The following is a 13,870-nucleotide window of genomic DNA, read 5'->3' on the forward strand; positions in this document are numbered from 1 at the left end:
TGCAGCTGCTGCAGGAGGTGGATCACAGGCACAGGAGCTCAGCTCAGACAGGCAGGAAGAGAAAGCAGAGCATCATCAGGTAGAGGGTGGGGGTCCAAAGAGGCTTTGAAGCAGAGCCACTTCCAAATCCACAAAGAGATGCTCCTGTCCTGCTAAGAGACAACAGTGCATCCTCCACTCTCAGAGAACATGGACAGCTCAGGTTTCCATTATAATGATGGATAGTGAAACCTTGGTTACTCTTCACCAGAGAGATCCAAAGTCTCCTGATTCTCACACTGCCTTTCCGGACATCGCCATCACAAGACTAAGGCGTGAACACTCACCTGGAGCCATGACATGGCTGCCCCTATAACTAGAGGCAGGGCTCAAGCTGCCTCTGGGAAAGTATGAACATCATTAGAATTTGCTCACAAGCCCCAAAGCATGATAAAGACTCCAAAATGTCCTTGTTACCCTATATTTATTGAATTTGTAAGATTAAAAACTCAGATTTTAAGAGGTTAAAGAGACGGTTCAGGATGTGTTGTTCGGGCAGCCAACCTGGGTCTACTCCCACATGGCTCACAAGCATCTGTAACTCCAGTTCCAGGGGAACCGATGCCCTCTCTGGCCTCCATGGGTACCAGGTACACATGCATACATTTAGGCATATGCACACACATACATACACACGTGCACATAAAATAAAATAAATTCTTTTTTAAATCGTACTTTTTAAGTTACTAAAAGGTGCTGGGTGATGAAATAGATTTTTAGAGGAACTGCATATTAAGGAATATCGGAGCCCACTGGAAGGGCCTAATTCGGATGGCAGGGAATCCAGAAGAGTCAGGCAGATGTTATGCTTTGTGATGTTAGCACGGAGACATTGTTATAGAAAAACAGTAAATAGAGAAGAAAATGTCAAACTCCTGGGGAAATTCTTAGTGAGAATGAATATTTTTCTCATCCTAAAGTCAGGTGAGGATCAAAAAGACTCATTTTAACAAATTATAGGAATGTAAATTCTATAAAAATGAATGATGAGGGGAACCAGAGACATGGCTCAGCAGGGAAGAGCACTGGCTGCTCTTCCGGAGGACCCAAGTTCAGTTCCCAGCACCCCACAACCATCTGTAACTACAGCTCTGGTAGACCTGGCCCTCTTTTGACCTCAGCAGGCACCTGCGCGCATGTGGTGTGTATATACACACATATACACATGTGGAGTGGAGATAAAAATAATAAATTTCTTCAGAAATTAATGATAAATATCTAAGTAAATAGGAGCTAGCGTTAAGGAGCTATTTTCTAATTTGATCCTCAGTGGAATGTTACAAACTTGGGCAGGTGCGTATTACTCATACACTTATAAGAAGTGATTTTATAAGGAAAGACTATGAGTCTGGACACTTTTAACTATTTTTATAATATTTTAAAGCTTGGAGATGAGACAAAGAAACTCATCCATCAAACACAGTCTTTAGAATGTACTTTGAAAAAACAGATGAATAAAGATGAGGAATTACTGACAGAGCTAACGAGGTAAGATTTTAACGTTCAAACCCTTTCAACCATTAGTTCGCTTCATTGACATTTTTGTTATTTTATATTCTTGAGAATTTCATATGTGAAATATTTACTTTATTCCCCTCCCTCTAGCTCCTCCCATGTCCCCCAAGGTCTCTCAAATTCATAGCTTCTTTTTCTTTGTTATTGATATATAATGTGTATATGAATTTATCAGTACAATCTACTGAGTTTGCTTAATATTGCGCCTACGCCTGTATTTTAGGGACGACTACTTGGTATTGTGTAAGTTCCTTGTCATTTCTTTAGTTTATGTGTTCGAGTGTCGTGCCTGCATATGTATCTGTGCACCACACACATGCCTGGTGCCCACTGGAAGATGGTGTTGGATGGCCTGGAACTGGAGCTGGCAGTGGTTGGTCAAGAGGGTACTGGGAACCTGACTCAGGCCCTATGCCAGAGCGGGAGAGCAGCTAGGCTCAGTCATCTCTTCAGCCTGCAATGTGAGTCGGAGCCAGGCTCTTTGGCTGCTATTCAACAAGCCGATTGTGGATTCTTTGTCAAGGTTTTTTCCTGGGGAAGCAACAACTGTAAAAGACAGCGTGAGGGGGGGAAATCTTACCAAGAGAGGTATGTGACAATCTGCAGTGAAGGCCAGTTTGAAGAGCCTCGAAGCTGAAGTGACCCTTCTAATTTGACCTTAGTACGGGTAGCATAGTCTTCCATCTGTGGGAAACACTACACAGTCAAACAGTCAAAGTATGGGAAAAACCACAGTGAGCAAATGGAGTCTGAAAACCAGGGTTACCTAGATGTGCATCTGACTGAGTGCCAGCTAAGATAAAGTCTGAAGAGATGACGAAGGCCCCTGCGGGTAACAAATGGAATATTCATCCAAGAGTGTGCTACACTTGGAATGAGATATGCACATGTGTCCAGTCTCATGGTTTTCAATATCTTAAGAAACCATAGATCTAAACTGAAGGTGTGCTGGCTGGTTTTGTGTCAACTTGACACAGCTGGAGTTATCACAGAGAAAGGAGCTTCAGTTGGGGAAGTGCCTCCATGAGATCCAACTGTAAGGCATTTTCTCAATTAGTGATCAAGGGGGAAAGGCCCCTTGTGGGTGGGACCATCCCTGGTCTGGTAGTCTTGGTTCTATAAGAGAGCAGGCTGAGCAAGCCAGGGGAAGCAAACCAGTAAGTAACATCCCTCCATGGCCTCTGCATCAGCTCCTGCTTTCTGACCTGCTTGAGTTCCAGTCCTGACTTCCTTTGGTGATGAACAGCAGTAGGGAAGTGTAAGCTGAATAAACCCTTTCCTCCCCAGCTTGCTTCTTGTTCATGATGTTTGTGCAGGAATAGAAACCCTGACTAAGACAGAAGGATAGGTGATAACAGACCTCAGAGTCCTACCGAGTGCCCCACCTGACATTAACAGGGTACACTTTCTAGAAGCTCACATCACAGTCCCAAAGAAAATAACATCTTAGGCCAAAAATATCAAATCTTAATAAATCAAAATGATTTTTTTTTTGGCCAGGGTGCTTGCTTTATTTCTGAAGGAGTGGCAGCGGGGGTGGAGGGACGTTAAGGAAAGATTTGTTTCTTGTTTCAAAAAGCATTCTGAATCAGAAGAAACTTATCCTCATTTGAATTTAAGATAATACTGACAGAATAGACATCTCTGAACTTCAGTGTATGCCTGGACAGTTGGGCCCCATGACTGAGTCACATGTTGGACTTTAGTGTCAACAGCAAATTTAAATTAAAAATGCAACTTGTCTTAGACTTTCGGCAGGACTGGTCACTAAGGAACCACTCTGCAATAATTTATAGTTCATGAAAATGCACTTAACTAAGGTGCTGCTCATTCTAAGAACTGTGACATTTGTGAATAAATGAGAAATCTGAGGTCAGGATGTCAAGTTCAGAGCAAAGGATCAGTAATTTCACATTTGGAACAACTATAAATAAATGCATGGATCGGGTAAGAATCATATGGATGCTGTTGAGTAGACAGTGCGTACAGAAGTCAGGAACACCTTTTTCATTAATTTTGTCTCTTATCTAGTTCAGTAAAATGCTCACAAGGAAAATAACCACTTAAGGCAGAAAACTGGGCGTATCATTGCTGTTCAGAACTTTGTGAGAGCAGACAAATCAATACTGATCGGGGCTGGTGAGATGGCTCGGTGGGTAAGAGCACCCGACTGCTCTTCCAAAGGTCCAGAGTTCAAATCCCAGCAACCACATGGTGGCTCAAAACCATCCGTAACGAGATCTGACTCTCTGGTGTGTCTGAAGACAGCTACAGTGTACTTACATATAATGAATAAATAAATCTTTAAAAAAAAAAAAAAATCAATACTGATCAACTTCCCTGCTTCAGGCTGAATCATTCATCTTCAAACAGGTTATTTTGTAAGATGGCCATCCATGCTATGCCTTGAAAAGTTGAAGCACAAAATACAATCCTAGAGAGTCAGGATCTTCATCAACATATCTACCCGGAAGTCTGCTTGTAGTTTTTAGCATCCAAAACCTTTTGCCACACAGCGCACAGATGCCTTTTCTGTAGGCACAGCCTTGACAGTAAGGAGAATCTGACAGGTGTACAGAACTTTTACAAATCCTGGAAGTGGAGAACTTATTTTTTCCATATGGATCAAACATTGCTTTTTTTTTTAAGTCAAAGCTTTATTTTCGTTCAGCTTCCTCCCACCACTCTCTGTGGTGTTCCGGGCACCATCTTTCCATATGTCACACTTTTCACACACCATCCTTACATGGAGTGTCCCTGTGCCCTCAACTGGCAAAGCGGGAGCAACTGCCAAAAAACATCAACACCACAGCTGAGACGACTTCTTCCCCAAAATGATTTCTTGATTCTTTTTGTATCATAATGGAATGAAACTTGAAATCAATGGAAGAAAAATTAGAAATCCTTGATAAATCACGGGTACTGAGCAGAGCAGTACTGAATGGACCCAGTTAGTGGTGAGCTGAGCGTTCACTCGAGTGCTGCGTTAAACGCCAGTCCCCTCTGAGGCTTTTCCATGCCCTTCCCTTTCCTCTTGTGCACCAGAGTAACCAGGAATCACAGTGCGTGTTTGGATCTTTCAGTGACATTCATATATAAGTATGTTTTTCTGCTTCACCCTGGCAACCAATCTCTGAGTTAGAACTAATCTTTAATAACTTGTCAGTGTTCACTCCAAAATGGATAATAATAATAATTATAAAACATCTCAATGTGGTTCTAACACATGTTCCTTATGTGATATAAATATCATAAATATTTTTTTCATTTTATTTACTTCATATTATAATTTTACCCAAGAACCATAGACTATTTAACAAAAACCCCAACACCAGACATGTGAAAGCCCTTTCTGAGTTGTTGCTCAGAGTTATCCAAGAGATCCCCAAAACATGATAAGTTATCAATGTTGCCCTTGGTTGCCTCCCAGAGACTGGACAGAAGTTCCTATTGTTGTAAAGACTAAACACTTCAGACACAGGGTCCGGGGTCCCTGAGCTGGAACTAACCTGAATGCCTGCCTGCTAGCTCTCATGGTACCAGAGAGTGCTATGCAAGATTCAAGGCAGGAGAACTAGTGATAGTCCTGCCCAACTGCGATGCCTATAAACTGCAACATCCAGCATGACCCAATATCATAGGAGTGCAGTACTGCTGGGCATACTTTGGAGATGACCAAAAGTTGTCCTAAGACCCACTCAACAAAGGGAAATCATGTCTCTCAGGGAAACCTGGGCAATCACACGGGACTGGTGAAGTCGTGGATCTTTGGGGAACACCACCTTACTAAACCAGTTTAATTTCTAACTACATTCTAAATATTTCTCCTTATACCTGCAAATAAGTGTAGCTCTCACACCTCTTCAGAGACAATTACAAAAAAAACCCACGACTGATAGAAATGCAAAAAACAGTGATCATGTGGTTCCGGTCCCAACTGATCCATCTTATTAACACAGTCCTGCACCTGAGGCTCAGAGAACAGGGCAAAAGACTGTAAGAGGTAGCCAAGCATGAAAGATTATGTCTACTAGAAGTGAAGTCTTATCAGCATGACTGCCTAAACAAGGCAAACACCAATGGACATGCCTTTATGAAAGGGGGGAGTCTTATAGGGTACTCCAGTCCAGACAAAGAACTACAGGCAACTAAGAAATTCTGAGAATGGAAAAAATAGTCTTCCCAAGGGAAGAGCCCTCCAAGTGGGTATCCAACACCAAGCAGTCAGCCTTGAAATCATATACATATAAGTACGATGATATATAGTGAGCAGGTTGTATTTATGAATTTAGATATATTGTCTTAGTCAGGGTTTCTATTCTTGCACAAACATCATGAACAAGAAGCAAGCTGGGGAGGAAAGGGTTTATTCAGCTTACACTTCCCTACTGCTGTTCATCACCAAAGGAAGTCAGGACTGGAACTCAAGCAGGTCAGGAAGCAGGAGCTGATGCAGAGGCCATGGAGGGATGTTACTTACTGGCTTGCTTCCCCTGGCTTGCTCAGCCTGCTCTCTTATAGAACCAAGACTACCAGCCCAGAGATGTCCCACCCACAAGGGGCCTTTCCCCCTTGATCACTAATTGAGAAAATGCCTTACAGCTGGATCTCATGGAGGCATTTCCCCAACTGAAGCTCCTTTCTCTGTGATAACTCCAGCTGTGTCAAGTTGACACAAAACCAGCCAGCACAGTATGTATGTATGTATGTATGTATGTATGTATGTATGTATGTATGGTGGTAGCAGCATGTTCATTTAATCTCAGCACTCAGGAGGCAGAGGCAGATGGATTTCTGTGGGTTTGAGGCCAACCTGGTCTACAGAGCTAATTTCTAGTACAGCCACAGCTACACAAAAAACCCTGTCTCACAACAACAACAACAACAACATGTATTTTTAGCAACAATTAAAATAATAGAGGCCATGAATTTGAGGGGAAAAAAGTGTTCATAGGAAGGATTGGTGTGGCAAAAGCAAAGGAGGAAAACTGTATTATATTTTAATTTCAAAAAATATAAAAGTTAAGATTTTAATTTCAGGCTGGAGAGGTGGCTCAGCAGTTAAGGATGGTAGCTGTTCTTCCAGAAGACCCAGGTTCAATTCCCAGCACCTACATGGTGGCTCACAACATCTGTAGCTCCAGTCCTGGAGATTTGACACCCACCGTTGGCCTCCGTGAGCATGAGCATGCATGCTGTACACATGCATACATGTAGGCAAGACTCACATACACAGTGTTATGTAAAGATTATAATTTCAGTAGAATACTTTTGATTCCTTTTAGGTTGAGACAAATGAGATTCTCACAGCTTACAGATTTGATCCTTTTGTATGATATTGCAAATTATCTACTTAAATTATTAAATATTGACTCTGAAAACATTCATTGGCCAATTTTATACATTTTTACAGATTTAAGAAACTCTTTGAGGAGACAAGAAAGAAGTTAAATAAACATGAAGGCGGAGAGCTTGGTGGTCCTGGAGATTTAAAAACCAGCCAATTTGATATGCATATTCCAATTAATATGCTAAGGCATGAGGTAATTTCAGTAATATATAGGTTCAATATTTCTTGCTATGGTTATATATATGTATGTATATATATATATATATATATATATATATGCACCTATATAGCAAGGATTTAAAAAAGCAACTTCACTGACTTGATATCAATGAAAATGTATATTTTTCTATTAAAGATGCATTGTGCTAGCCGGGCGTGGTGACGCATGCCTTTAATCCCAGCACTTGGGAGGCAGAGGCAGGCAGATTTCTGAGTTCGAGGCCAGCCTGGTCTACAAAGTGAGTTCCAGGACAGCCAGGGCTATACAGAGAAACCCTGTCTCAAAAAACAAAATACAAACAAAAAAGATACATTGTGCTGATTCTCTTCTTTTTTAGATTGATTGATTTTATTTGATGTGCATGGGTGTTTTTCTGTGTACTATATATGTATATGTATATATGTATATGTATATATACATATATATACATAATATGTGTATATATATATACACATACATAATATGTGAGTGTATGTGTGTGTGTGTATATATATATATATATATATATATATCTGCCTAGTGTCCTCAGAGGCCAGAAAAGGGCACAGGATCCCCTGGACCTGGAGTTACAGATGGTTGTGACCCCACCACGTGAATGCTTGGTACCAAAATCAGGTCCTCTGAAAGAGCAACAAGGGCTCTTAGCCACTGAGCCATCGTCCAGCTTCTCTCAATGCTGGCAGATGACTTAACAGCAAGCAGTGCACCGCACTGTTACAATATTAAAATCACTCCGCCCATGTCCGTTCTGTTTGCTACCAGCACTATCAGGATGTAGGTGACCATGAAAGCCAGACAGTTGAAGTATATGGTAAAATTCGGTAACGTTGAGCATATTCACAGATACTCAAATATCATCTCAATTTTTTTTTTAGTATTTTCACATTCCAAATATGTCCTAAATGTCTTAGCGATTGCTCTTGCATGCTGAGACTCAAGGAACCAAGTGCATTTAACTGCTGTCGAGACGTTTGTCGGAACAGTTTGTGTGGAGAGACTCACACAGTCTGCACTCTGGCTGCCTTTGTGTCTGGCTCCCGTTCCTGGACACAATCCTTCCCTTGTTCAGCCTAAGTTCTCACACCTGTAAGTCCTTCATCTCGTCCCACTGCTGACCAGTGTCCTGGTATGTGGATAAGCTGTACGTTTTATTTATACGCTCACCAACCAATGGACCTCTGGCTTGTCCCCACTTTGAATTTCGATTACAGATACTGCTCTGACAGTGCAGGCCAGAGTTCTGCACAAAACTGCTTCATTTCCTGTGCCTGGCTTCTGACCAGGGACACTGCTGAGTCACATGATAGCCACGTCCTTGCTGTCTGAGGCCCCCAGCATCAGCATGTCCTCTCCAGCGGCCACAGTCTCCTGTCCTCCAGTCCTGAGTGGGGTGCTTAACTTCTCCACTTTCTTGCCAACACCTGCTCCATCTTTTAATAGGGTGTCTGTTTTGAGACAGGGTCTCACTCTGTAGCCCTGGCTTTCCTCAGAGTTGCAGAAATCCATCTGTCTCTGCCTCTGGAGGGCTGGGATTAAAGGTGTGAGCCCCCCACATGTGGCTTTTTCCAAAGTTTAAGTAAACCAAGTTTCCATGAAGCAGTGGGTAGGTCATGGGAGTTTCCATTTGGGTTCCCTTAATGGAGCACAGGGGTCTCCTGAGCCTTTGGGCCATTAGTGTAGCTCCTTCAGAAGCTAATTGGATTAGCTTTTCACTGGTATTTGTAGAGGCCCTCTTTATATCGTGGGTATGAATTCTTCTAACCAGCTTACCCTTGCACTCCATCACAGTCTCTGAAGTGCACTGACATTTTATGTTCATGGAGTCCGCTGAACTGTTTGTGTCTTAATGTCCTAACACAAAGCTTTGCCTGATCCGGTCATGATGGTGTGTGCCTGTGCTTTTTTCTCAGAATTTGTATGTCTCATTTCATACTTTAATATTGCATTTTGAGGGGGCTGGTGAGATGGCTCAGTGGGTAAGAGCACCCGACTGCTCTTCCGAAGGTCCGAAGTTCAAATCCCAGCAACCACATGGTGGCTCACAACCACCCGTAATGAGATCTGATACCCTCTTCTGGTGTGTCTGAAGACAGCTACAGTGTACTTACATATAGTAAATAAATAAATAAATCTTTAAAAAAAAAAAAATATTGCATTTTGAGTGAATTTTATTTGTGATGTTTGGTGGTCACTCATATGCGGTTTTTTCACGTGTGAATAACTAGTTCCCTCTGAATCATTTCCTGTTTAAAAAAAATTAGTCTTAAGAATTATTTTTGCACTGGGCATAATGGCACACGCCTTTAATCCCAGCACTTGGGAGGTAGAGGCAGGTGGATTTCTGAGTTTGAGGCCAGCCTGGTCTATAGAGTGAGTTCCAGGACAGCCAGGGCTGCACAGAGAAACTATGTCTCAAAAAAACTATATATATTTATACATATATATATATATATATATATATATATATATATATATATTTTTTTTTTTTTTTTTTTTTTTTTGCAGAATTTGTTGAGATTCAGCTGATCATAAGCATTAGAGTTTGCTTTGGGAGGGTCTATAAGCCCGGGACAGTCAAATCCGTTTCTTAAGTGAGAAGTCTTTCCCAGTAGTGGGTCACTTATTGCCTGTTGTCTACTGTGCCAAATTGCTGTAGAAAAGTGTTAACTTCATTCTGGTGTTGACTTTCTCTTTTTGAAGGAACATTAGAAGAATAGTAGAGTCCCCAACTGGATTCCTGTTACCCTCCCTGCTGAAAAGTCAGCAAAGGAAAAATAAAGGCAACTTTTTTGCCTTGAGGGAATAACAATTTGAACAGGAATGTAAGAACCCCAAGACCCTCAGTGGCCATAAGAGGCAGAGAGAGAGAGAGAGAGAGAGAGAGAGAGAGAGAGAGAGAGAGAGAGAGGCTGGTGGTGCCCCAGCTCTGTGTGTGTGTGAGAGAGAAAGAGAGAGAGAGGCTGGTGGTGCCCCAGCTGCCCCAGCTGTAAGCCCTCTGCAGGCGTCTGGGTGCCGTGCACGCGACTGTGTCACAGCTAGAAGACTCTTTGAGGGCATCAGGTCTCTGGCAGAGCAAGCCTGCAGTCCACTGACCAGAGCCGCAGCAGCCACAGCCACCACCGCAGCAGCAGCAGCACATCTGGAAGGCTTCAGGCGAGAGAGCCCTGTGCAGGGAGTGGGAGCTCAGCTGTGGAAGCCAGTCCTCCTCTTCCTCCACTTCTGAGCTCTCAAGCAGTCCCAGAACATCAGGCCCTGACTGGCATGCACATAAGGTTAGAAATGGGGCCAATCAAGGAAGAGCTCTCAGAAGCCAGTTGCTGTGGAGACACTTCTGACCTGATCCCACTTGGGGCTCTGACTGTCAAAATCCAGGGCCTTCCTGCACTCCGCTGGGGTGAGGTGGTCTCCCCTGCAGTCCCCTTGCTCTCAGGGGACCCCACGTGGGATAGGAATTTCTTTATGTAGTGAAGGCTGATTTGGCCAGCTTATGCCTCGCCGGTTGCATACCATGGTAAGAGCTGGCCTTCAAGGATATCTGGTTCTTCCTCTCATTCATTGAAACATTCAGACTCCTATCTAGTCCTCTCTCTGCGCTCCCCTCTTTCTCGCATGTCCTCAGATCTTGGTTGTAGACTCTGTTGAGCCATTCACTAATGACAGCATTGAAGTGTCATTTTAGCTCGTGTACAGTTGCATTAGTGTTTTTATCAGTGCAGAAAAGGGACATGAAGCCAGCCATCTCATCGAAAACTGAACTAATGGTCATCTTACAGTTGGCCGAGTCTCTTGTCAGGTTCTGTGACTTGGTAACAGTGACAGACCAAAGTCGAGCATAGTGGCACACACCTTTAATCCCAGCACTCAGGAAGCAGAAACAGGCAGATCTCTGAGAGTTAGAGAGTAGCCTGGTCTATATAGTAAGTTCCGGGACAGACACAGCTACATAATAGAAAGATCTTCTCTCAAAAAGAAGAAGAGAAAAGAAAAGGGGAGAAAACCGAGTCACCCAAGGGTGATGAGTTTGCTGTAGAGATCAGCAGGGCATGGTTGATCGAAGGCAGCTGCATCACCCAAAAAGCCATTCTCAGCATGATTGAGGACTCAGGAGAGCTGCACCCCAGGAGTTCTTGTCAGCTTGAAGGCAGCCCCACTGGTGGGTACCCTCTCCCCAGCAATCATTGCCTTCAAAACCCTGGGAAAGGCCTTGCCAACTACATAACCTGAGTTTCCTGAGCCTGTGCATGTTCCTGTCTTCCTGGGCCCTATAAGCCTCCCTCCAGCACAGAGTGTCAGCTTGGCGGAAGACTAACGTAACACAGTTCCTGGGCTAGAACCAAAGCGGATCCTCTTCACAATACAAACCTCTTTCTCAGCCAGCAGTTCCTTACAGTCACCTCCCTGCAGCTAACGCTCTAGAGACAGCAGCTCAACCCAAGAGTCACAGGACAACAGGGAAGTCCAGTAGAAGAAATCCACATCCCAAGTTCAGCCCTACTCATCCTGTAGTATCCAAGCAACTTATCAATGAAAATTGTGATCATAGCGATAAGCTGCTAAGTATTGCTCCCCTGAGAACTTCATGGGCTGTATCATCCTGTTAACCCACTCTTAACCAGAGCTCAGGAAGCAGAGGCAGTGGATCTCTGTGAGTTCAAGGTCAGACTGCTCTACACAATGAGTTCCAGGCTAGTGAGGGTTAGTTACGCAGTGAGACCCTGTCTTTTTTTTTTTTTTTTTTTTTTTTGCACTGTTCTGATATTTTTTTTCTTTTTTTTCTTTTCCATTTTTTATTAGGTATTTAGCTCATTTACATTTCCAATGCTATACCAAAAGTCCCCCATACCCACCCACCCCCACTCCCCTACCCACCCACTCCCCCTTTTTGGCCCTGGCGTTCCCCTGTACTGGGGCATATAAAGTTTGCAAGTCCAATGGGCCTCTCTTTCCAGTGATGGTCGACTAGGCCATCTTTTGATACATATGCAGCTAGAGACAAGAGCTCCGGGGTACTGGTTAGTTCATAATGTTGTTCCACCTATAGGGTTGCAGATCCCTTTAGCTCCTTGGCTACTTTCTCTAGCTCCTCCATTGGGAGCCCTGTGACCCATCCATTAGCTGACTGTGAGCATCCACTTCTGTGTTTGCTAGGCCCCGAGACCCTGTCCTAAAAGACAAGCCAGGCAGTGGTGGTGCATGCCTTTAATCCCAACACTCGGGAGGCAGAGGCAGGTGGATTTCTGAGTTCAAGGCCAGCCTGGTCTACAAAGTGAGTTCCAGGACAGCCAGGGCTATACAGAGAAACCCTGTCTTGAAAAAAAAATTAAAATAAAATGTTTGCAATTCAGAGAAAAACATGACTTCAGAACCCATGCTTCTGCTTCTAACACCTGTTCATTACAGTCTCATTTTTTGGGTCTTTCGTGGGGAAAGGCACTCGTCCATCCAGATCCAAGCAACTGAAAACCTTGCCTTAAAGCTTGCCTAGAAATTACAAGCACGGAACTCAGGAAGAAAGCACTAGGGACTTCTGTCCGTATGTGACTCATGATTGTGTTATTAAGGAAAGAATAAACCAGACCTGGCAAGTGACAGCTGCCGTTCAGGTGTAAGTGTGCAAAGGTGTTGTGTGCAAAGTACGAAGGGCAGAATTGTGACATTCCTGCTGGGTTTGATTTTATTTTTCTGGATAATTCTAATAGTCTAAGAGGCTGCTATAGAGTATAAGTGACTTATTACCTCTCAGCTGGCAGCAGACATGTATTGGTTTTATACCTGACTAGTCTTGGTGCATATTCTTCACCTTAAAGCCATATTATTTTTTCCTACAGTTTCACAATCTGAAAGAAAGTTGGGAGACTACATATTACAAATACCTACACATGGTCGTAAAGCTTCAGTTTATCGAGCAGGAGCTGATAGGGATCAAAACAGAACAGAAGAAGTGTAGACACCTGCTCGAGAACCAGAAGAACTTGGAAGAAGAAGTGCTCCACTTGAAAAGCTGGGTGCGGGAGAGCGAGGTGGGTAGTGTGAAGGCAGGGGACAGAGCAGGGCGGGAGGGCAGGCGGTTTGCAGAGAGCCGGGTTGCTTGCTTGTCTTTTGAGTCCGTGACAGGTTTTAATTCATTTCAGCACACTGGCAATGTGGGTTACATCCGTTGCATCTCCTCCTCGGCTAACAGCAGTTGGCTTGGTAGATCTCTGAATGTCGTCATTTGCCTCTCTTTAAAGTTTTCAGTGTATGTCGGTCGGTCGTTGTGGTTTGTATTGCTGAAATAAAACACTAAGAACAAGTGGGAGGTGTGCTGGATGGTATTAAACTTGACGGGAGCTAAAGTGATCTGAACAGAAAGAAGATGCCTCCATGAGATCTGGCTTTCATAATTAGTGATTGATGGGGGAGGGGCCCAGCCCATGGTGGGTGAGGCCATCCCTGGGCTGGTCGTTTGGGGTTCTAGAAGAAAACAGGCCGAACAAACCAACAAACAGCACCCTCCAGGCCCTCTGCATCAGCTCCCACCTCCAGGTACCTGGCTTGACTTACTTCAGTGATGCACTAGGACGTGGAAATGTCAGCCCAGTAAGTCCTTCCCTCCCCTCTTACTTTTGGTCACGGTGCTTCATCCTAGCAATAGCAGCCCTAAGACAGGAAGGAAGGTTTTATGATAGGCTTACATGTCCTTCTCACAGACCATCACTGAGAGGAGGAAACTCACATCAAGCAGGGCAGAAAGTGTTGAAGCAGAA

General features: G+C 43.7%; 1 protein-coding gene across 1 annotated transcript in view; it reads left to right on the forward strand.

Annotated features, from left to right (window-relative positions):
* The window catches only part of Ankrd36 (ankyrin repeat domain 36), a 119,938-nt gene that overhangs the window by 104,659 nt on the left and 1,409 nt on the right, over window positions 1–13,870 (forward strand). The window contains exon 26 of the mRNA NM_023816.3: window positions 12,953–13,144. Coding sequence (NP_076305.2) covers window positions 12,953–13,144 — 192 coding nt within the window. The remainder of the gene's footprint in view (window positions 1–12,952; window positions 13,145–13,870) is intronic.

This window comes from Mus musculus, chromosome 11 (assembly GCF_000001635.26).
Source record: "Mus musculus strain C57BL/6J chromosome 11, GRCm38.p6 C57BL/6J".
Taxonomy (NCBI): domain Eukaryota; kingdom Metazoa; phylum Chordata; class Mammalia; order Rodentia; family Muridae; genus Mus; species Mus musculus.